The sequence below is a fragment of the Poecile atricapillus genome, chromosome 28, assembly GCF_030490865.1.
Source record: "Poecile atricapillus isolate bPoeAtr1 chromosome 28, bPoeAtr1.hap1, whole genome shotgun sequence".
Classification (NCBI taxonomy): domain Eukaryota; kingdom Metazoa; phylum Chordata; class Aves; order Passeriformes; family Paridae; genus Poecile; species Poecile atricapillus.
This window is the reverse complement of record NC_081276.1, coordinates 4,962,474-4,983,345: the sequence shown is the minus strand read 5'-3', so window position 1 is coordinate 4,983,345 and position 20,872 is coordinate 4,962,474. Positions and strand designations below refer to the sequence as shown.

General features: G+C 58.3%; 1 protein-coding gene across 1 annotated transcript; it reads right to left on the bottom strand.

Moving 5' to 3' along the window:
- Positions 1-388: 388 nt before the first annotated feature.
- Positions 389-12,310, bottom strand: MEX3D (mex-3 RNA binding family member D). The gene is made up of 2 exons (XM_058858715.1): positions 11,758-12,310; positions 389-1,791 (listed from the first exon to the last, which is right to left on the bottom strand). The coding sequence occupies exons 1-2, from the start codon at positions 12,212-12,214 to the stop codon at positions 539-541; spliced, it is 1,710 nt and encodes a 569-aa protein (XP_058714698.1). The 5' UTR covers positions 12,215-12,310; the 3' UTR covers positions 389-538.
- Positions 12,311-20,872: the final 8,562 nt, after the last annotated feature.

Genomic DNA, 20,872 nt, shown 5'->3' with positions numbered 1-20,872 from the left:
GAGAATCATCAAAAAAAAAAAAAAACTACATACAAAAAGAACCACAAAAAAATTATTATAATAATAATAGAATGATTTTAAAAAAATAAAAGACAACCCTTGTGTGTCCTAAAATAAAAAGTGCAACCGGACCTTTTCTTTCTGGTTATTTCAGTTTGCAAACGGAATACTGGTATTTGGGAAGGACTGGTGGAGAACAGCCGGGCTCCCTCCCCAGGCCCACAGCCAGGTGAAGAGTTAAAGCTATTCTGTAAACATCAGAGTTTCCTCCTCGTGGAATTCACACCCCTCTTTCCTCATCGTCATCCTCATCTTCTTCTTCTTCGGCCCCTTCATCCCCACCCTCCCGACCCCCTGGATTCGGCCTCCCCCCGCCCCCGCCGCGCCTCTCCAGCTCCTGCCACCGCCTCTCCCCCCTCCCCGCCCCGTGCGCCCATCGCATCTGTTATTAAATAAAAAGCTCGATTTAAACAGTAGAAAGTCCTTAAAACGCCGTGGTGTTGGGGTGGAGGGGGAGGCTGCCGGGCCAGCCCCCGGGCTAGGAGAAGATGTGGATGGCTTGGGTGGCGGGCACGTGGCACGCGGGGCACTGCGGCTGTGCCCGGCCGCAGATGCGCAGGGCACACTCCATGCAGAACAGGTTGTGGCCGCAGGGCACCAGCGCGGCCATCACCTCGCTCTCCAGGCACACCATGCACTCCCGGGAGCTCTTGCGGTGCCCGTCCGAGCTGCTGGAGTCGGTGGGCGAGCCCGAGGCGGCCGAGATGCTGCCGGGCAGCGAGGAGGAGGAGGAGTAGCCGGTGCTGTTGGAGAAGGAGGAGAGCGAGCCCTGGGCAGGCAGCCAGGCCAGGGCACCGGTGGGGTCGCTGGGGATGCGCCGAGCCGAGGGGTGCTCCAGCCCCGCCGCGCCGCTCTCGGGCAGGGTGGGCGAGTGGCGCGGCGTGGCCGGGCCGCTGTTGCGTCTCTGCGAGCTGTTGATGGAGGAGCAGCTGCTGAAGGCTTGCAGGGGGTTGCCCGAGCGCTCGAAGGGTGACCAGATGGTGGTGGTGGGCGTGGTGAGGTCGAGGGCCAAGAAGTCGAAGCCGAAGTCGCACTCGTCGGAGCCCAGCGGGGCCGGGGGCTCGCTGAAGGTGCTGTAGGGGCTGGTGGGGCTGGCGGCCGCCACGCGCCCGCTGTAGAAGGACTCGGTGGAGCCGCTGCCCAGGGAGCTGAGGCTGTCGTTGCGCAGCGCGGCCGAGGGGCGCTGGGCAGGGTGGGGGGCCTTGGCCCACGGGGCGGCCGCGCTGCCCTGCAGGTCGAGGCAGACGTCGGTGCCGTTGGAGTGGAAGTCGTTGTCGGCGTTGACGTCGATGAAGGAGCCTGTCCTCATGGTGATGTGCGCCTCGATCTCCTCCCGCGCCCGGTCCACGTTCTCGGGCATGCCCGTCACCTCGAACACCGGCTCCTTGTCGCGGCTGGGCGTCACGATGTACGTGTGCGTCTGCTGCTGGATGCGCTTGATGGTGGCTCCCTTGGGTCCCACCACCAGCCCCACCACGCGGTAGGGGACCCTCACCTGGATGGTGGTCTGGCCTGGCAGGTTGGGGGGCCCCTGCATGGCCCCCGTCAGCCCGTTGACTTTGTTGCGCGTGGCCCGGATCATGGAGAAGTGCTCGGCGGCCGAGAGAATCTCCCGCTTGGCCATCTCCACGTCCTCCTTCCTGCCAGTGACGATGAACACGGGCTCCTCGCCCCTCACTGGTGTCTTGATGTACGTGTTGGTCTTGGCACGCAGGGCTTTGATTTTGCAGCCTGCAGGGCAAGGAGAAGGGGGAAAAATGACACAACGCCACCGAGGCCTCACGGTGACCCTCTGCTCACCCAGGACGGGGACACGATGGACCAGCAGGAACCTGAGGGTCCCTCTGCACCTGCAGCATGGACAGCCTGGGACAGAGAAGTCCCTCCAGCCTCCAAGGCAGATGGGGGCTCATGCCTCAGTGCTGGCTTCTCCTAGCTCCTGGCACTGTTCTGACCCTCAGGGGTTGGGGATCAGCAGGATGTGTCCTGCAGGCCTGCTCCAGAGGGCTGGGACAGGCGTGGGCAGAGGTGCCAAGGCAGGCAGCCATGGGGGCACCATCAGGGCCACTGAGCAGGTGAGAAGCTGGATTCACTCCAGAGGAATTTAAGGAGGTACAAGGAAAAAAAAGATGCCAAGATGGAAAGGAAGGGAAAAGCTGTTTGGATCCTGCAGGTCCACTGACACCTCTGAGCCACCAGCTGAGCCTGAGGAACAGCCCTGGATGCACTCCTGGAGGGACAGGGGAGCTGGACCTCCCCAAGGCAGGGGACACAGCCACCCCCTCCCCACCTTGTCCCACGGGAGGGCTCCCAGTGCCTGGGCTGGGGCAGGGGTGATCCCAGGGCTCCTGCTCTCCCTGTCCTGGGAAGTCCTGCTTCCCCTGCAGGGGGAACATGATTCAGCAGGCAGAGCTGCCCATGGCTGGCTGTGGGGCTGTGAGATGGAGCTGCAGCACCGTGCAGCCCTGGGCACAGCCCTGGGCAAGGCCCAGCTGGGCTCCAGCTGTGGGTCCTGGCAGCATCGTCCAGCCAAAGGCTCCCACTCTCCTCTGGGGCTGCAAAAGGCTCCAACTCTCCTCCAGGACCACTTTGCTCTGCTCCACTGAGGAGCAGTCTGTGGCTGCCAGCCCAGCCCCACTCCCTGCACCCCCAGCCCTAATTACATCCACTCTTAATGAAGTCCCCACGAACCAGGCACAGCGTGCCCAGAGCTGAGCTCACTGGCCACTGGCACAGAGCAGTGAGTGACCCCCGTCTGTCCTCTCCCACCCCTGAGCTTTGCAGGGCATCCAACACAAAGCTGGGAGCCAGCAGGGATGGGGGGTGCTCCACTGGAGCCCTGAGCTTGTCCCTGTCCATGGCAAACGCTGCTGCAGATCCCTGTGGATAAACAGCTCGACTCCTCCGGGCACAGCCGAGCAGCTGCAAGTGCCTGGTTGGCTCCTCTGTGAACGGCTCAGGGCACTCCTTCCCCTCCTCCTCTTCCCAGACGCTCCCTGAGGAAGGGCAGGGCTGCTCTTCCAGCTGTGAGGCTGGAGAAGGAGAGGCCCAGAAGGCTGAAGGGCCTCAGCACATGAAAGATGCAGAGCTGCTGGAGCCAGTCCAGAGGAGGCCACGGAGCTGCTCCAAGGGCTGGAGCCCCTCTGCTCTGGAGCCAGGCTGGGAGAGCTGGGGCTGCTCACCTGGAGAAGAGAAGGCTCCAGGGAGATCTCAGAGCCCCTTGCAGGGCCTAAAGGGGCTCCAGGAGAGCTGGAGAGGGACTGGGGACAAGGCCTGGAGGGACAGGACACAGGGAATGGCTCCCAGTGCCAGAGGGCAGGGCTGGATGGGATATTGGGAAGGAATTGTTGGCTGGGAGGGTGGGGAGGGTTAGGGTTTCTATAGCCAGGTTTTGGTAGCAGCAAAGGTTACAGGGGTGGTTTCTGTGAGCAGCTGCCAGAAGCTTCCCCTGTCTCCAGCAGAGCCAATTTCAGGCAGCTCCAGGATGGACCTGGCACTGGCCAAGGCCCAGCCCAGCAGAGCTGGTATGGACACCTCGGGATCATGGATTTAAGAAGGAAAAAAGGTCGTGTGCAGCTGCAATTTGGTTTAGAGAAGAGCAGGGTTAGAAGGTGTGAGAGGAGCAGCTCTGCAGGCACCCAGGGCAGGGCAGGAGCGGCAGGAGCTGCTCCAGGCACCGGAGCTGAGATCCCCCTGCAGCCCCAGCAGGAGCCCATGCTGGAGCAGGGACATCCCCAAAGAAGGTTGTGACCCTGGGGGAAGCCTGAGCTGGAGCAGGGTCCTGGCAGGGACCTGCAGACCTGTGGAGAGAGGAGCCCATGCTGGAGCAGGTTTGCTGAGGGTGATCCTGAGGGGCACAAAGGCTGGGACAGGGTGTGCAGACCTGTGTCCCGTGGGAGGGACCCCACACTGGGGCAGGAGAAGAGCTCCAACTCCTCTCCCTGAGCAGCAGCAGGAACAACGTGGGATGAACTGACTGTGATCCCCATTCCCACCCCCCTGCACTGCTGGAGGCCGGAGGGAGAGCCCAGGAATGAGGGAAGGGGAAGGTGATTTTAAGATTTTACTTCTCATGATCCTGCTCTGATTTTGTTAGTAATAAATTCAATTAGTATCCCCAAGCTGAGTCTGTTTTGCCCTTGACAATACTGGGTGAGGGATCTTTCCCTGCCCGTATCTCAACCCATGAAACCTTTGTTGTATTTTCTCTCCCCAGCCCAGTTGTGGAGAGCAGTGATGGCACAGCTTTGGTGAATGCCTGGAACCAGCCAGAGTCAACCCACCACAGTGAAACAGGCTGCCCAGGGCAGCTGTGCCTGCTCCATCCCTGGAAGTGTCCAAGGCCAGGCTGGACGGGGCTTGGAGCAGCCTGGGATGGTAGAAGATATCCCTGCCATGACAGGGGTTGTGACTGGGTGGGATTTAATGTCCCCTCCACCTCAAACCATTCTGGGGTTCTGTGACTCAGCCAGGGCTGGAATGGCACAGGAAGTTGAGTCAGGTCTGTCCCAGCCAGGTAAATCACTGCAGGGTCTCCAGGAGTACCTGGAGAGCAGAGGGAGAACAGCCTGGATCAGCCCAGGTGTGCTGCACTTCCCACGGCACTGAGCCTCGTGGATGACAAGTGAGAAACTGTCAGAGTGAGGGAGCAGCAGGAGCTGCCCTGGGTGCCACAGCCAGGCCCTTCGGCACCACCAACCCCTGGCACGTGGATTTATGGCACAGTGAAGCGATGGCCCAGGGACTGGGGCAGGGCAGAACCATCAAAGGTGACATTTACTGAAGCCATTATCATGTGCCAGCTCCTACAGGGCTGTCCTGGGAGAGGCACCTGCAACTCCCACGTTCCCCTCCCAGATTTATCCTGGTGCCTGCTGTAAGATCTGCCCCTGCTCCACTGCTGGGCAAACCAGGACAAGCCCAAGGCAGCAGGAAGAGGCTCTGCTGCTCCCTCCCATGGGCACCAGCCTCATGCCCAAGGTCCCAAATTCATCCTTTGCAGCATCACAGAATCATGGAATATCCCAACATGGAAAAGACCCACAGGGATGGAGCCCCACTCCTGGCCCTGCCCAGACCCCCCAAGAACCCCACCCTGAGCATCCCTGAGAGCGCTGTCCAAACGCTCCTGGAGCTCTGGCAGCCTTGGGGCCGGGCCCATTCCCTGGGGAGCCTGGGCAGTGCCAGCACCCTCGGGGGGAAGAACCTTGCCCTGAGATCCATCCCAAGCCTCAGCAAGTGGCAGTTTCAGGATGCAAAGCCACTGGCAGCTCCAGGAGCTGCACACAGAAGTCACTCAGGAGCCACATCCCATGTGGGACACGGCTCTTCCCCTCCCCACTCCATGGCACCAGCAGCACCAGTGGGACCCAAATGATGCCATGGCAGCACCAAAGAGAGGAAGAGTTTGTCTGGCTGCTCCCGTGAGCTCTTCACAGGGATAAAGCCAAAAACCTTGGATAAAAATCAAAGGGGTGCCTGGCTTGGCCAGTTCCACCCTCCTCAAACCAGCAGCACAGGAAAAATGCCCCCAGCCCGTGGCTGCTGGATGCTGCCAGGGTCACAAATGGCACCAAACACAGCTGGGGTGGGAGCTGGGTTTCCCAAGGGAGGGCTAGGAGAGGAGGATGGCAGATCTGGGAGGGTGGGGGTGTGGAGTCACCCCCTGGCTGTCCCAGAGCCACACCAGGAAACACTGGGAAGGGAGGCAGTGGCCAGGGAAGCCACTGCCTGAGGCCATGTGCTGGCACCAGCACCAGGAACTGTGCCTGTGAGGAGTCTCCAGCATCGGGACACACCAGGGGACCAATCTGTCCTGCCCTGTCCCCAGGCCCAAACTCCTCCTGAGACAGCCCTTGGCTGCAGGGACTCCCAGGCAGAGGTCCCAAAGGCTGGAGCAGGATGGGCAGGATGAGCAGCCTCCCCAGGCTGGCACTCAGGGAAGTGTTTAACCCCACCTGGCACAGTGAGCGAGGCTCTGGGACAGCGGGGGCACAGCCCTGCCCTCCAGCACCCCCTGAGGCAGCTGAGCCAGGCTGCCCCTGCTCAGGACGGGGGGATGGAACCTCAGAGCCAGAGGGACTCAAACTGCAAACTGGGGGTTTAACCAGCAACTGCAGCTGGGGGAACCATGGAATGGTTTGAGTTGGAAACGACCTTAGGGTTGACCTTGTTTCACCCCCTGCCATGGGCAAGGACACCTTCCACCATCCCAGGCTGCTCCAAGCCCCGTCCAGCCTGGCCTTGGGCACTGCCAGGGATCCAGGGGCAGCCACAGCTGCTCTGGGCACCCTGTGCCAGGGCCTGCCCACCCTCCCAGCCAACAATTCCTTCCCAATATCCCATCCAGCCCTGCCCTCTGGCACTGGGAGCCATTCCCTGTGTCCTGTCCCTCCAGGCCTTGTCCCCAGTCCCTCTCCAGCTCTCCTGGAGCCCCTTTAGGCCCTGCAAGGGGCTCTGAGCTCTCCCTGGAGCCTTCTCTTCTCCAGGTGAGCAGCCCCAGCTCTCCCAGAAGCAGAGCAGAGGGGCTCCTGCAGCTCCACGTCTTTCTTGTACTTGGAGTGATTCAGACCAGTAGGAAACCTTTCAGATGAGCCCCTGCAAACCCTCTCCAGAGATGGCCACATCCCTGTGAAGCTGCTGCAGGGTCAGGGTCATGCCAAAGGGGGCTGTGGAAAGGACCTGGAGCTGCCTGGAAGTGCTGGTGAGCTCCCAGCCCAGGCAGTGCCAGACCTCAGCCCAGCAGCAGCAGGAGGCATCCACACATTCCCCTGGCCCTGGGCTGCTGTGCAGCACCAATGGCAACAGAGTGCCAGACTCTGCTGCAAGTCTCCACCAAAGCAGCTTTAAAGATCCAAATAAAAACAGCCCAAAACCAGGGGCAGGTGGAAGAGACAGACCCAGGGATGGTTCAGCCCCAAGAGCCCTTTGTGAACAGAGCCTGGGTCTCTCCAGAGCCCGAGAGCGGCTCAGCTGCTGTTACATCTCTTTGGTGGAGCTCTGAGTCCCTGTGGGCACAAACTCATCACCCCATGGCTGCCAGCAAACCCCAGCACTGCAGAGGTCTCACCCCAACTCCAAGTCACAGCCCCTGTGCCACCACAGCCAGCTCTGCCTGCAGGGACAGCCCCCATGGGGGGTGAGCAGCCCACTCCTCCCAAACCTGTCTCAATTCCATCCCCTCTTCTTTCACCCTCTCCCCATCCCACACTGCTCCCATTACATCCACTTTGTAAAACTGTCCTGGCTGAACCCATCCCACCTGCTCTTGGGATGGGACATTGGTAATTTCTGACAAGAAACAGAATCCCAGGGAATTTTTCCTGGGATAATGTGGTGATGGGGGCAGCACCCCAGGAAAGGTGGCTGCTCTCCCTGGACATCCTCACGTGGCATCACCAAAGAAAATTTGTCTCTCTGTGGGAAGCCCCAGACAGATCAGGGCTGAGACCACTGCAAGAGCCCACGAAAACTGGGAGAGAGGGCTGGGAAGAGCCTCTCCATCCTCTGTGCTCCAGTGACCACGCTGGAGGTGACAGATCCCACACAGCTCATCCACGCCCTGATCCCAGCACGGCCTGGGCAGCCTCTGCTCCCACAGCAGGTGCCTCCTGCACACAAGGAGGACAGAGCCAGCTCATCCCCTTGCCCAGACTGCATCTGTGCTTGACCAAGGAGGTCTGTGCTGGCAGTGCCCAGCTCTGAGCTGGTTAAACCCAAAAAGCATCAGCAGAACTTTTCTGGAGGAGCCTCTGATGGCACCAGGCAGGAGGACAGTGCCATCAGGCAGGAGCCACATCCCATGTTCCCTGAGTGTGGGAATCCCCACATTCCCACACTTGGGAAGCCTCTGATCCAGAGTTCTGGAGCTCCCAGTCCCCTTTGTTACCAGTGACTGGCACAGGGCAGGGACTGGGGCCAGGCATGGAGGGGCAAACGCTGCACCTCCATCACAGCTCCTCTCCCCTTGCTGAGCGCTCCTTCCCAGCTCTGCACACAGGAATGAACTCATCCCTGCAGCCCTGCTGCAAGAGGAGAGCACATCACACCTTGGCTTCTTCTCCAGACACTGCAAGAGCGGGGCAGGGAGGCTGGGCTCTCCTCCTCGGGACACAGTGTGCAGCCAGTGCCAGCTCTCAGATGTACAGGCAGATCCTTCAGCAACCACATCCATCTGTGTGACCAAGCTCAGGAGTTCCCAGCTCTGCTGTGACCCAGCTGGGAGGAGGCAGCCAGGAGGATGTGCCAGGTGCCTCCAAGGACACGGCACCTGGGCAGGAGACAACAGAGAGCAGCAACCCAGGGCTCTGAAATGAGAGGATTCCTTGCACCCATGTGATCCATGGCGAGGTTACAGGTGCCCAGGCTGGCCCAGACACGCCCATGGTCACCCTGTGCATCCTCTCAGCACTGGAATGCTGCAGAGTCCAGCAGAGTCCAGAGGTGCCATGTGCCATTCTTCCCTGGATATACCCTTTGAGCATCCCAGCATCTTCTATAAACAGCAACTCTCCTTTTGTGGAGCTGTGCCAGTCCCTGAGTGTCACAGACGGGGAGAGGAGCTGTGGCTTCATCCCACAGGAGGCACCTGGTGTGGGAGGGGAGAGCAGACACTGCTGGAAATGCCCCTCCAAAGCTGGGACAGCAGGAATCCACACCAGCAATCCCACATGACAGTCAGGGCAGCTCTAACACCTGCCCCGTGCTCCTGGTGTGGTGATTCCCGTTATCCCCACGGCTCTCTCTGCTGGATGGCAAGAGGAGCCCACACAGCTCCAATCGGTGCCCACAGCACGTTCTGGAGATGGTTCCTCCCTCAGCAGGAGTCATGACCGGGCTTGCAGGCGAAGGCACAGCCAGGGAATCCCGCCCGGCCACGCAGCCATGTGGGCAGCAGGGAGAGGAGCCGCAGATCCTGGCAGGCAGCTGCTGCTTCGTGGTGTCACCGATGCCAGTCTGGACGTGGGGTCATGGCAAACACTCCTCCAGCTCAGGGAAGGAAGCACCAATTTGGTTTAGAGAACAAAGATATACCTGATGGGCTGCTGCTGCTCCTTTGTGAAAGGGTTAAATTAGGTTATCTGGAGGAAAGAAACTGAAGAAAAGAAGTAGGAGGAGTCATCTCCAACTGCCTTCGTCCCATCTCATCCTGCCCAGGACAGGACATCCATGTGTTGGTCCTGGCTTCCAGGACCTCCCTGGTCCCCAGTTGCTCCAGCAGCCAGGTCTGGGCAAAGCAGGACAGGTCCCAAAGTGCCCCAAGGTGTGTGTGGAGAGATCCTGAGCCTTGCCCCAACTCCAGCCCCTTCCAGGGCACTCAAGATGCACAATCTTCATCCCTTCCAATGTTACAGGTGTGACGGCACCACAAATTTCTGCTTCCTGGGTCACAACCAGGCTGGGCAGTGAGGGAATGACAAGAGTGATGGGGACATGGTCTGGGTGACCCAAGCCAGCCCTGCAGTGTCACCAGCAGCACACATTTTGTCACCATGATGAGGATGGTCCAGCCAAACACCCTAAGGCTCAGCTCTACCGCCAGACCCTGCTGCCAGGGGGCTGCCAAAGCTGAGGGAGACTTGGGGGGGGAATGGGGAAGCAGAAGGACCCAGGAGGCAGCACAGAGTGAGTGAGAGGGGCTCTGCTCAGTGGGAGCCCTGAGGAATAAGCTCGGTATTGCTCAGATGTAGCCTGAGCAATATTACATCCTTGCCATAATCCAGCTGCCAGCGGCACGGAGAGCAGCTGGAGCACAAAGACACTGCTGCCAGCCCGTGCTGCCTGACCCACAATCATCACCCATCCCACAATGTGATCAAGGGTGCCCAGCGCCCCTCAACAAAAATCCAGTGCAAGGTCACCACACTGCATCCCAGCAGGCCAAGACCAGGAGAGGGGCAGGAAACAGAAGGGGAAACTCCTGGAGAGAGCAGCAGGATGCTTCAGCTCACAGCTGGCCCCAGGTCATCTCCAAGCCCACACGGTGCCCCTCAAGCACCCCTCCTCAAGCCAACATAATAATTTCTCTGGCAGTATTTTTTTCAAAAGTTTAATGAGCTCGTGAAGCTTAGTGAGCACCCAAACTCCACCGAGGTGTTTGGGCAGGTACTGGCTGTGCACCAAACTCCTCGGGGTGCTGGAGGAGCAGCACCGGGGTCTCACCACAACAAAACACCCAGGAGAAGGAAGGCACCGACCGGCAGCTCCCGGGCCAAACGCAGCCATTCCCCCGGCAGAACCAGCGGGTTCCCAGCAGGGCACAGGCTCGGTTTCAAGCCGCCGGACCCCGTGGCTCCCCAGAGCCCGGCGGTGAGGCCAGCAGAGCCAGGACTCCATCCAGCCCGGGACGAGTGGGGGAATCCCTGGGAGCGGTGACACGCTCCGCTCCCCCGGCTCTGCCCAACGCCCGGCAGGCCCGGGGGGTCCCGCAGCCCGGGGGGGATCCCGCAGCCCGGGGGGATCCCGCAGACCGGGAGGGTCCCGCAGCCCCGGGATTATCCCGCAGCCCGGGAGGGTCCCGCAGCCCGGGAGGGTCCCGCAGCCCCGGGATTATCCCGCAGCCCGGGAGGGTCCCGCAGCCCGGGGGGGTCCCGCAGCCCGGGAGGGTCCCGCAGCCCGGGGGGGATCCCGCAGCCCGGGGGGATCCCGCAGCCCGGGAGGGTCCCGCAGCCCGGGAGGGTCCCGCAGCCCGGGGGGACCCCCGAACGGGGCGGCGGGACCGCAGAGGGGTGCACGGAAAGTTGGGAGGCCGGGAAGCGGGGCCGGCTGGGAGGCAGCGCAGGCCAATGGGAAGCGCAGAGCATGATGTCACCGCGCTCATCACAGCATGGCTCTGGCTAACAAAGAGAACAATGAGGCTGCCCAGTTCCCCGCTTCCCCCCTGGAAAAAAAGCCCCCCGACCCCCGGCCCGCAGCCCCCCGGGCAGGGAGGGGTGGGAGCCGCCGGACGAGGGCAGGGCTGGGGTGCCAGAGCCCACAAGGGCAAAACACCCCGGAGGTCACACTCCCTGCCAGGGGATTCCTGCCGGGATCCCTGCGGGCAGCAGCTCCCTTCCTTTTCCTTTTTTTTTTTTCCTTAAATCCTCCGCCCTGAGTATTTTCTTTTTGATTTTTCAAGGTGAAAGTTTGGTTTATTTGGTATGTCCTGGAGACAAAGCCCACTCCAGGCACACCCACCCGGCGGGGGCTGGGGCGTCCCTTTGTGACAGCTGGCTGCGAGGGGCCCGCGGAGCTCCGGCCACCTACAAACGAGCGGGTTAGTGACCATTTCTATCGGATTTATCAGCAGCATTTGTAAACGAAGTCTGAGATAAGGGACACCGTTTACACGCCGGGTCTGAGATACGGAGCTGGAGGGGAGGGGGCAGAGGCACAACTACAATGAAACCAAAGCTCTCGCCTGGCTCCGTGTCCTGGCAGCTCCCACGGACTCGCGTGGCTCCCGGGAACTTTCCGTGGGCACCCGGCGTTCTCCCACCCGGCCCGATGGAGTTTATTCGCTATTTCCAGGCAGTTCGGTGGGACCGGCGCGGAGCGCAGCTCCCGGGACCCGCGGCCGACTTTCGGGGCCGCGGGATCTGTCGCCGTTAAGTTTCCGCCTCCGCACGGAGACAAAGCCCCGAAACTGCCCCAAATCCTGGCGGGCGGGCGCGAGGGAGGAGGGTCCCCGTGTCCCGCCGTGTCCCCACGCCGCGTTACCTTGCCGGCCCACGATCTCGGCGACGTGCTCGGAGCTGGGCACGGGCACGCACTCGGTCATGTTCACACTCTTCTTCCTGCTCGCCGGCGGCTCGGGCAGCAGCGCGGGCGGCCCCAGCGGCGGGGCCAGGCTGCCGAAGGCGCCCGCGGCCGGGGCGGGGGCCGGCACCGGGGAGCCGCCGCCTCGCTCCCGCTCCCTTAGGCCGCCCGGCCCCGCGCCCCCCGCCGGCTCCTCCGCGCCCTCCAGCCCCAGCAGCGAGAGCTGGTCCAGGGCGAACCTCAGCGCGGCGGCTTCGCCCTGCGCCGGCGGCCCCGGCGGCCCCTCCCGCTCCCGGCCGGGCTCGGGCTCCGGTGGCGGGTCCTGCCCGGCGGGCGGCGGCGGGCTGAGCAGGGTGAGGCAGCGCGGCGGGCCGCGGGCCGGCTGCCCGGGCTCGGGCTGGTACATGGAGCCGGGCATGGCGCGGAGCGGGCGCAGCGCAGCGGGCCGGGGCCGGGGCGGTGCCGCTGCCCGGGGCCGCCGCCGCCGCCTCCCTGCGCCCCCCGCCCCGCCCGGCGATGGGCCGGGCCGCGCCCGCCACGCGCATGCGCGCCCAGGCCCCGCCCACCGGCACAGACCCGCCCCGCCGGAGCCCCGCCCACCGGGCCACGCCCTGCTTGGCCCCGCCCCCCTCCCGCGGAGCCGCGAGTCCAGCCCGGCCCGAGGGGACCGAGCGTTTGGGGGGGTCCGAGAGTTTGGGGGGGTCCGAGCGTTTGGGGGGGTCCGAGAGTTTGGGGGGGTCCGAGAGTTTGAGGGGGTCCGAGAGTTTGGGGGGGTCCGAGCGTTTGGGGGAGTCCGAGCGTTTGGGGGGGTCCGAGCGTTTGGGGGGGTCCGAGCGTTTGGGGGGGGACCGAGCGTTTGGGGGGGTCCGAGAGTTTGGGGGGGTCCGAGAGTTTGGAGAGGGCCCGAGCGTTTGGGGGGGTCCGAGAGTTTGGGGGAGTCCGAGCGTTTGGGGGGGTCCGAGAGTTTGGGGGGGACCGAGAGTTTGGGGGGGGCCCCGAGCGTTTGGGGGGGGTCCGAGCGTTTGGGGGGGTCCGAGAGTTTGGGGGGGACCGAGAGTTTGGGGGGGGGCCCCGAGCGTTTGGGGGGGGGGGCTGTGGAGTCCGAGCACCCCGGGGGGCTCCGAGCGTGGGGGGAGGGGGGTCCTGAGCATCGCAGGGGGATGGGAGTGGTCCGAGCACCATGGAGGGGTCCAGGCATCTCTGGGGCGTTCTGATCACCCCAAGGGAGCTCCGAACAGCCCAGGACAGATCCGAGCATCCCCGGAGGGTCTCCTAAAACTGCAGGGCACTCCAGCATGGCAGATGGTTCTGAGCAGCCCGAGAGTTCCGGGCATCCGAAGGGGACCCCGACCATGGCGGGGGGGGCGGGTATCGAACATCCCGAGGGGTTTGAGCATCCCCGGGGGCCGCGAGCATCCCCGGCGCACGGCACTGCCGCCCTCCCCCATCCGCAGCTCAGACACGGCTGCTCCCATCGCGGAGCCGGGGCTCAGCTGCCTGGAAAACGCCGCCGAAAGCGAGGGAGGCGGGAGGCAATCGGAGCGGCGGGGACGCTGCCACCATCGCTCGGCACAGAGGAGCGAGCAGGTCAGTGGGCACCGCTCGGCACCGCAGGAACCGGAGCCGCGGCAGCTCCTCCCGGCACCGACCCTTCCAGGGACAGAGCTATGGCACAGCCCCGCATCGGGACCGCTGCATTCCTCCTCCTCGCCGAGTTACTGAACTTAAGAAAACAAAAAACCCGCCTTTCCCCCCCACGGTTGGATCTTCAGCTTCTATTTCACAGGGTTATTCCACAGGGTCCCACAGCACTCTGGGGTGGAAGGGACCATCCAGTCCCAACCCCCAGTTTTGCTGCTCATGCTCAGCAGCAGCGTCACCTGGTTCTGCCTGGCAGAGCCACAAACGCCTCAGCAGCCTGGGTACCCCGAGCCCAGGGACCCCAATCACCTTCCCCACACCACAGCAGGTCCCTGCTGCCATTGATGTCCCCCACCATGGCTCACTGCCAAGCAGCTGCCTCCAACCTTCCCCGGCCGTGCTGGCCCAGCACACTCCTTCCCAGGAAAAACACACACCAATTCCCAGCTCACCCAAGACCCCACATACCCAGACATTCCCATTCCACAGCTCAACACTCAAGTTTAATTTTCTCCATTTACACATAATTGTCTTTCCCAATCACTGTCTTTGGGATTAATTCAATCGTTTGGCTTGGGATTGTTTTTAATTGCAAGAACCATCAGTGTCTGGGCTAGAAACCCCCCCTTCAATCCACCCACTCTGTTCCCATTTCAGATCCCAGGAAACATTAACTCCTGCTTCTCCGTGGCCCCAAAAAAACCCACATGGGCTGGCCCTGAACTTCCAAGCTGCTGACTGTTCTATGGACAGAGATTTTCACATCCTGATACACTGAAAAGGGCACCTGAAACTTCAGTGGGATCTTTCCAGCAAGGTAACAGCCACCAGGAACTGTCCCCTTAATTCTTTCCCCTCCTCTCACTTGACAGCTCAACTGATCATCTTGCAGATGCTAAAAAGTTTAATGAAAACAGTTAACAAGCTGCTTCTCCTGCTTTGCCTCTTCTTCTCCTGCTTTCTCTCCAGAGGACTCAGCTGTGAACTCCCACCAGCCCTTTCCTTCTGTCTGGCTGTAGCAGAGAAAGCTGGAGCAACTTCTATTTTCCCCCCCTAACAGCTCAATTTCATGGAAGTGTGTCCATACCCATCCTGATTCCTGTGCTTACACAGATCCAACAGCATCAACACAACTCTGGGAATCCTCCCACTCCAGACCTGCCTTCTCCATGCCATGAGCTGTTTGGAGACTTGGCAGGTTCCAGGATCACTGCATGGAATCCTTGAATATCCCAGCTTGGAATGGACCCACAGGGATCCCTGGCCCTGCCCAGACCCCCCAAGAACCCCACCCTGAGCATCCCTGAGAGCGCTGTCCAAACGCTCCTGGAGCTCTGGCAGCCTTGGGGCCGGGCCCATTCCCTGGGGAGCCTGGGCAGTGCCAGCACCCTCGGGGGGAAGAACCTTGCCCTGAGATCCATCCCAAGCCCTGGCACAGCTCCATGCCATTTTTGGCATGAGGGTTTGCACCTATTGAGAAGTTTCTCCTCCAGGGACAGATACAGGAAATCCAAATCTGAGCTTGAGACATCCCCCCTGCCCTTTGCCCCCTCACTTCCCAAAATATTTAACATAGTAAGTTGAAACAACTGAAAATAGTGGGGTTTCCATAACTTGAGACAGAAAGGTACAACCCCTCCTCTCTGAGCTCCTTTTGCTCCCAGATTATGGAGGGAACTCAGGCATGACCAACACTGGCTCTGGTAACTCCACTAAGTAACCTTGAGTAACCCAAGAGGATTGCAAAGGTACCTGAACAGCTCCTCAGGGATGTCCTTGCTGCAGTTCCAACACCAAATACACTCCTGGCCACTGCAGGCCACCACATCACCAGCTCTGAAGCCACTGACAAGTCCTGTACGTGGGCTTTCAAAAACCCCTCAGGAACTGCACTCCCAACTGCCATTTTTGTCTCTCTGCTCTCTCAGTCCTTTTGGGAAATTTCTACGTCAAGTCCAACAACACCCAGGGAAACTGCCAGTTGTTATTTTAAGCACTTTGGCAAACCTGGTTTGTAGATGTTGTGCCTCTGATCTGTTCCATTTTCAGAAGAACTAGCTCACACTTTCTTCTGAGAGTCTTAATTCCAACACATGACACCAAGTGGCCTTTGGGGTTTTTTTAACCTGAGCAATTAGCAGTTCTTAAAGAGACTTGTGTCTCCCATTAACAGAGGAAATGAGTCTACAAACCAGGGAAGATGTTCAGCACAACTCTATTTCTTTACCAAAACATGACCAAGCAGAAGAACCAACTTCACTAAACACAAGAGGAAAGAGAAGGCACTTGCTGTTTCCAAGCCCATGGGTCCATGTGCTTCCCCATTTCCCAGCAGAAGTCACTCCCAAATATTTGTACCATCTGTTACCATTTGTGTCTGACCAGAGCAGCTGTGGCTGCCCCTGGATCCCTGGAAGTGTCCAAGGCCAGGCTGGACAGGGGTTGGAGCAGCCTGGGACAGTTGAAGGGGCCTCTGCCCATGGCAGGGGTAGAACTGGATGTGCTTTAATGCTTTTTCCAACTCAAACCATTCTGGGTTCTGTAATCCACAGAATAAAGATGACCCCCAAAAAGAACAATAGAATCCCAGGTACAGACAGGGAATTCCAGAACAATGGACTAAAACACACCAGGTGTCAGAGCCCATCAAGGTGTTTCCTATACACAGAAAAAGCAACAGGAATTCAGCAGAGCATCAGTGCCACCAGCTCCCAACTCCCTCAGGGACAACTCCAACTGCTGCTCATTCCAGATCAAGAATGCAATGGCAGAGGTGACAATATCCAAGCTGGAATATTTATTCTACAATAGAGACCATCCTTTGTAGAGCCACCCCTAAAGATGGGATTAGTGAATGCAGACAGGGGAACCCTCCTGCTCCCCAACAAACACCCTCACATTTGTCACAGAATCATCCCAGACTGATTTGGGTTGGAAGGGATGCTAAAGAACATCCAGTGCCACCCCTGCCATGGCAGGGACACTTTCCACCATCCCAGGCTGCTCCAAGCCCCGTCCAGCCTGGCCTTGGGCACTGCCAGGGATCCAGGGGCAGCCACAGCTGCTCTGGGCACCCTGTGCCAGGGCCTGCCCACCCTCCCAGCCAACAATTCCTTCCCAATATCCCATCCAGCCCTGCCCTCTGGCACTGGGAGCCATTCCCTGTGTCCTGTCCCTCCAGGCCTTGTCCCCAGTCCCTCTCCAGCTCTCCTGGAGCCCCTTTAGGCCCTGCAAGGGGCTCTGAGCTCTCCCTGGAGCCTCCTCTTCACCAGGTGAGCACCCCCAGCTCTCCCAGCCTGGCTCCAGAGCAGAGGGGCTCCAGCCCTTGGAGCAGCTCCGTGGCCTCCTCTGGACTGGCTCCAGCAGCTCCACGTCCTCCTGATGTTGTTCCCCAGGGCTGGGGCAGCTCTGCAGGTGGGGTCTCACCTGAGCACAGGGGCACAGGGGCAGAATCCCCCCTCCCCTGCTGCCCACGCTGGGGGCTCAGCCCAGCACAGGGGGGTTCCTGGGGTCAGTGCCCGTGGCCGGGGCAGGTTGAGCCTCTCACCCACCAACAGCCCAAGTCCTTCTCACCAGGGCTGCTCTCTGTATTTTACCATTTGTCTAAAACACAGCACATTAGCCAAATTCTATAAAATGGGATCCAAAATTTAGAGGAAAAAGTAGTTTTAAAGAGTGAGTATAGCTGCTCTTCTACTTTTCAGGAGGTCAGTCTCTACTTTCTGCAGCTCTCCAAGCACATGCAAATACCACGAAGAAAGCACAGGCTTGGAGCACAGCACAGAAGAGGTGCTGCAGCTCCGAGCAGAATCACAAAAAAGCCCTTACTCTGTGTGGGAAGACTTAAGGGAATATTTCAGCACATCAGGAGCTGAATCACTGCATGTGGGTGGAGCCAGACGGATTGACAAGATCTGGAACTTGAAAGATGACCTCAGCCTGAGATCAATCATCCCACAAAGTCGCTGACTGAGGGAACAGCATATGGGGACAGCTCAAGGTGTCGAGGCTCAATGTCACCGAGCTGTGCCACAATTGCAGTAGAGGCACAAGCTCCAGCTGAGGTCACCCAGAGCCTGGCCCACCGTGATGCCTCAGGCCCAGCAGCCTTTTGTTCCTCTTGGCACCTTCAGAGCCTCCCTCCCTCCAGCACGACATGAAAGAGGCACCTTGGGGGAAGCCATTAGCAAAGGGCTCTTTTTCATGCATTAGATGAATGAAGAATTGAGCTGTCAGGTAATGACTTTGGAGTTGTGGAGAAGCCAACTTGATGGAAAGCTAAGAATTAATTGCGGATCAGACAAAAGCATGAAAAAATAAAAGCAGGTACACCACGCTTTCAGGTTTTGCAGCCCTTCAGATCACTAAACCCCCAAAAATGTGCCCAGTAGGCTAATCCAGGACATGGAACTGGACTCATCTTGCAAACAAAAACATGTGAGGAACTTTTTAGGGTTCAGCTTTTTCCAAAAGCTCCAGCCTGGGGGTCTATGCCCCACCTGGAGCCCTGTGTCCAGCCCTGGGGAACAACATCAGGAGGACGTGGAGCTGCTGGAGCCAGTCCAGAGGAGGCCACGGAGCTGCTCCAAGGGCTGGAGCCCCTCTGCTCTGGAGCCAGGCTGGGAGAGCTGGGGCTGCTCACCTGGAGAAGAGAAGGCTCCAGGGAGAGCTCAGAGCCCCTTGCAGGGCCTAAAGGGGCTCCAGGAGAGCTGGAGAGGGACTGGGGACAAGGCCTGGAGGGACAGGACACAGGGAATGGCTCCCAGTGCCAGAGGGCAGGGCTGGATGGGATATTGGGAAGGAATTGTTGGCTGGGAGGGTGGGCAGGCCCTGGCACAGGGTGCCCAGAGCAGCTGTGGCTGCCCCTGGATCCCTGGCAGTGCCCAAGGCCAGGCTGGACGGGGCTTGGAGCAGCCTGGGATGGTGGAAGGTGTCCCTGCCATGGCAGGGGTGGCACTGGATGGGATTTGAGGTCCCTTTCAACTCAAACCATTCTTAGATTCTGTGTATCAGAAAACTTGTCATTTGTAAATACAAATGAAACCAGATTTATTCAGCAAAGAATTTCTGAATTTTGCCACTGAAGACAAACCAGCTCAGCTCACTCACTGCCCAGTTCTGTGCAGTCTCCAATTACTGCTGTGTGTGACTCTGCAAGGTAAGAAAAATCCAATCCAAGACTTATTTAATGAATTGACTCAAAGCCTTCCCATTGGAGTTCAGTATTATTTCTTACTAGTAGTTAGTGTTATTAGCTAGTCAGCAGCAGTTATGGATATTGGTAAGAAATTAGCAATACTAATTGAGATTGCTAAGCAATGCCCTGATAATTCCAAGTGCATTTGGTGGGTCATTCTGGAGTTCAAAACGTTTTTCTCTCCCCACCCTCCCAACTGTTCTGTCACTGTAAATACCATTTAGCACACACTGTTCTGTGCTGTTCTCTCCTACACTCCAGCTACTCACGGGATCAGCCTGGGGAGGAGGGGGAGAAAGGTTTTCCCTCATTAATTCAAGTTGATCCCTGCTAATCTGAGAACAAATCCAAATTTTTAGCTCACTACAGCCCATAGAGGACATTATTTTCTGTGCTGCAGAATTAGGACACCACCTTCCCGTGGCTGTGTTTCATTAATGCAGGAAGGTAAAATAGGCAACACCGGGATCCTCAACTGACCCCAAAGGCTGGAGCAATTCCAACAGATGCTGAAATTCCTGTTCAGAGTGACAACAGCGAGGAATATGCATTTTATGTGATAGGGAAGAAGTGGTATTATCCAAGTATTTGCACAGGCATCTGGACTCTTGGGGATTGATTTTATGCACATAATCCCAAATAACTAGGATTTCCTGATTGGAGACTTATTACCAAAAAACTTCCTTTTTCTCCATTAAGCATTCTCCTGCCTCCTCCCCCTTTAAACACATTATCCCACACTCTTTCCAAGGACCAGGATGATCAGTCCAGACAGAATGATCCCTCCTTAAAGCAAGACAAAAGCATGATTCAGGAGCCCTTCCAGGTATCCTGCTTCATTCATATCCCACAGAGCAGAAACAAGTGTTTAGATGGGATATTGGGAAGGAATTGTTGGCTGGGAGGGTGGGCAGGCCCTGGCACAGGGTGCCCAGAGCAGCTGTGGCTGCCCCTGGATCCCTGGCAGTGCCCAAGGCCAGGCTGGATGGGGCTTGGAGCAGCCTGGGATGGTGGAAGGGGTCCCTGCCCATGGCAGGGGTGGAACTGGAGGAGCTTTAAGGTCCCTTCCAACCCAAACTCCCAGCCATGACATCAGAGCCTCCCCAGGCAGGGTTTGACATGCCTGCATTCCTAGAGTCCAGCCATGTCATCCCTGACTCTTCTCTTCCTGGTGTGCTCAGTTTACAAGCAAGAAAACTCCTCCCTTTCCTTGCTCAACAGCCAGTTCAGCAAGTTCAATTTCAGATGTGAATTGAGCCAACTTTTCCTGGGCAGAACCACCTCCAAGAGCTCTGCTGGCCAAATCCAGACTGCACCAATATCCATTCCAATTCATTCTATGGCTTGCACAAAACTTAATCCAGCTAGAATTCAGTAAAAATAACACTCCCCATCAGCAGGATAATGACATTCCCTTTAAATCTTTAAGCTTTGTAAAATGAAGTGGGGAGGGAAAAACTGTAGCCATCAACATTCTATGCAGAAGAGAATAATAATGAATGAAATATAAGCTTTGCCCCAATTCCACTCAATTTCTTTTAAGCACATTATTTACTAATCATAAGCTTAACAAGTTATACCTCAAACAAGCTGCTTTCTCCACCCTGGGGATAGATTTGATGATGGCAGACACTTTATGCCCATCAGTCATGTCCAGGGCTGAGATAAGACAAACTAATCCAGTTGTTATTGCAGCAACATGAAAAGACATAATGGTCAGTGAACAGAAACTCTTGATTTCCTTACATTGGTAAGCAGGTAAAATAATTTCAGTTTCTTTGGCTGTGAGAGTTCTTGGTCCCTTTTTAGCACTTTGCACAAGCAACTCCTCAGTGTCAATGAAAACAGAATAAACATTGTAAACTGAGGGAAAGAGAGCTGAACAGGGAAAGCAGGGGGGAGAACTAGAAAGTTGGCAGAGATTTAAACCTGATATTCAGTGCATCAAAATCTGAGTATCAACATCCCAATGACCTGTGTTAGGGTACCTCAATGGTATGTTTAGCTTCAAGTAAAAGTAGATAAAGACATCACCAGATTTTAAACAAGATTTCAAAAAGACAGTGTCAGAATAAGATTGCTGTGGTCACAAGGACACTTCTGGTGTGGGATATGAACTGCTAGAGTTGAGATTCAAAGGGCCATATGAGAATAGACTCCAGCTGGGCCAGAGAGGTTTAGATTGGATAATTTAGGGATTTATTTTTTTTCCCCCCACAGAAAGGGCTGTCCAGCCCT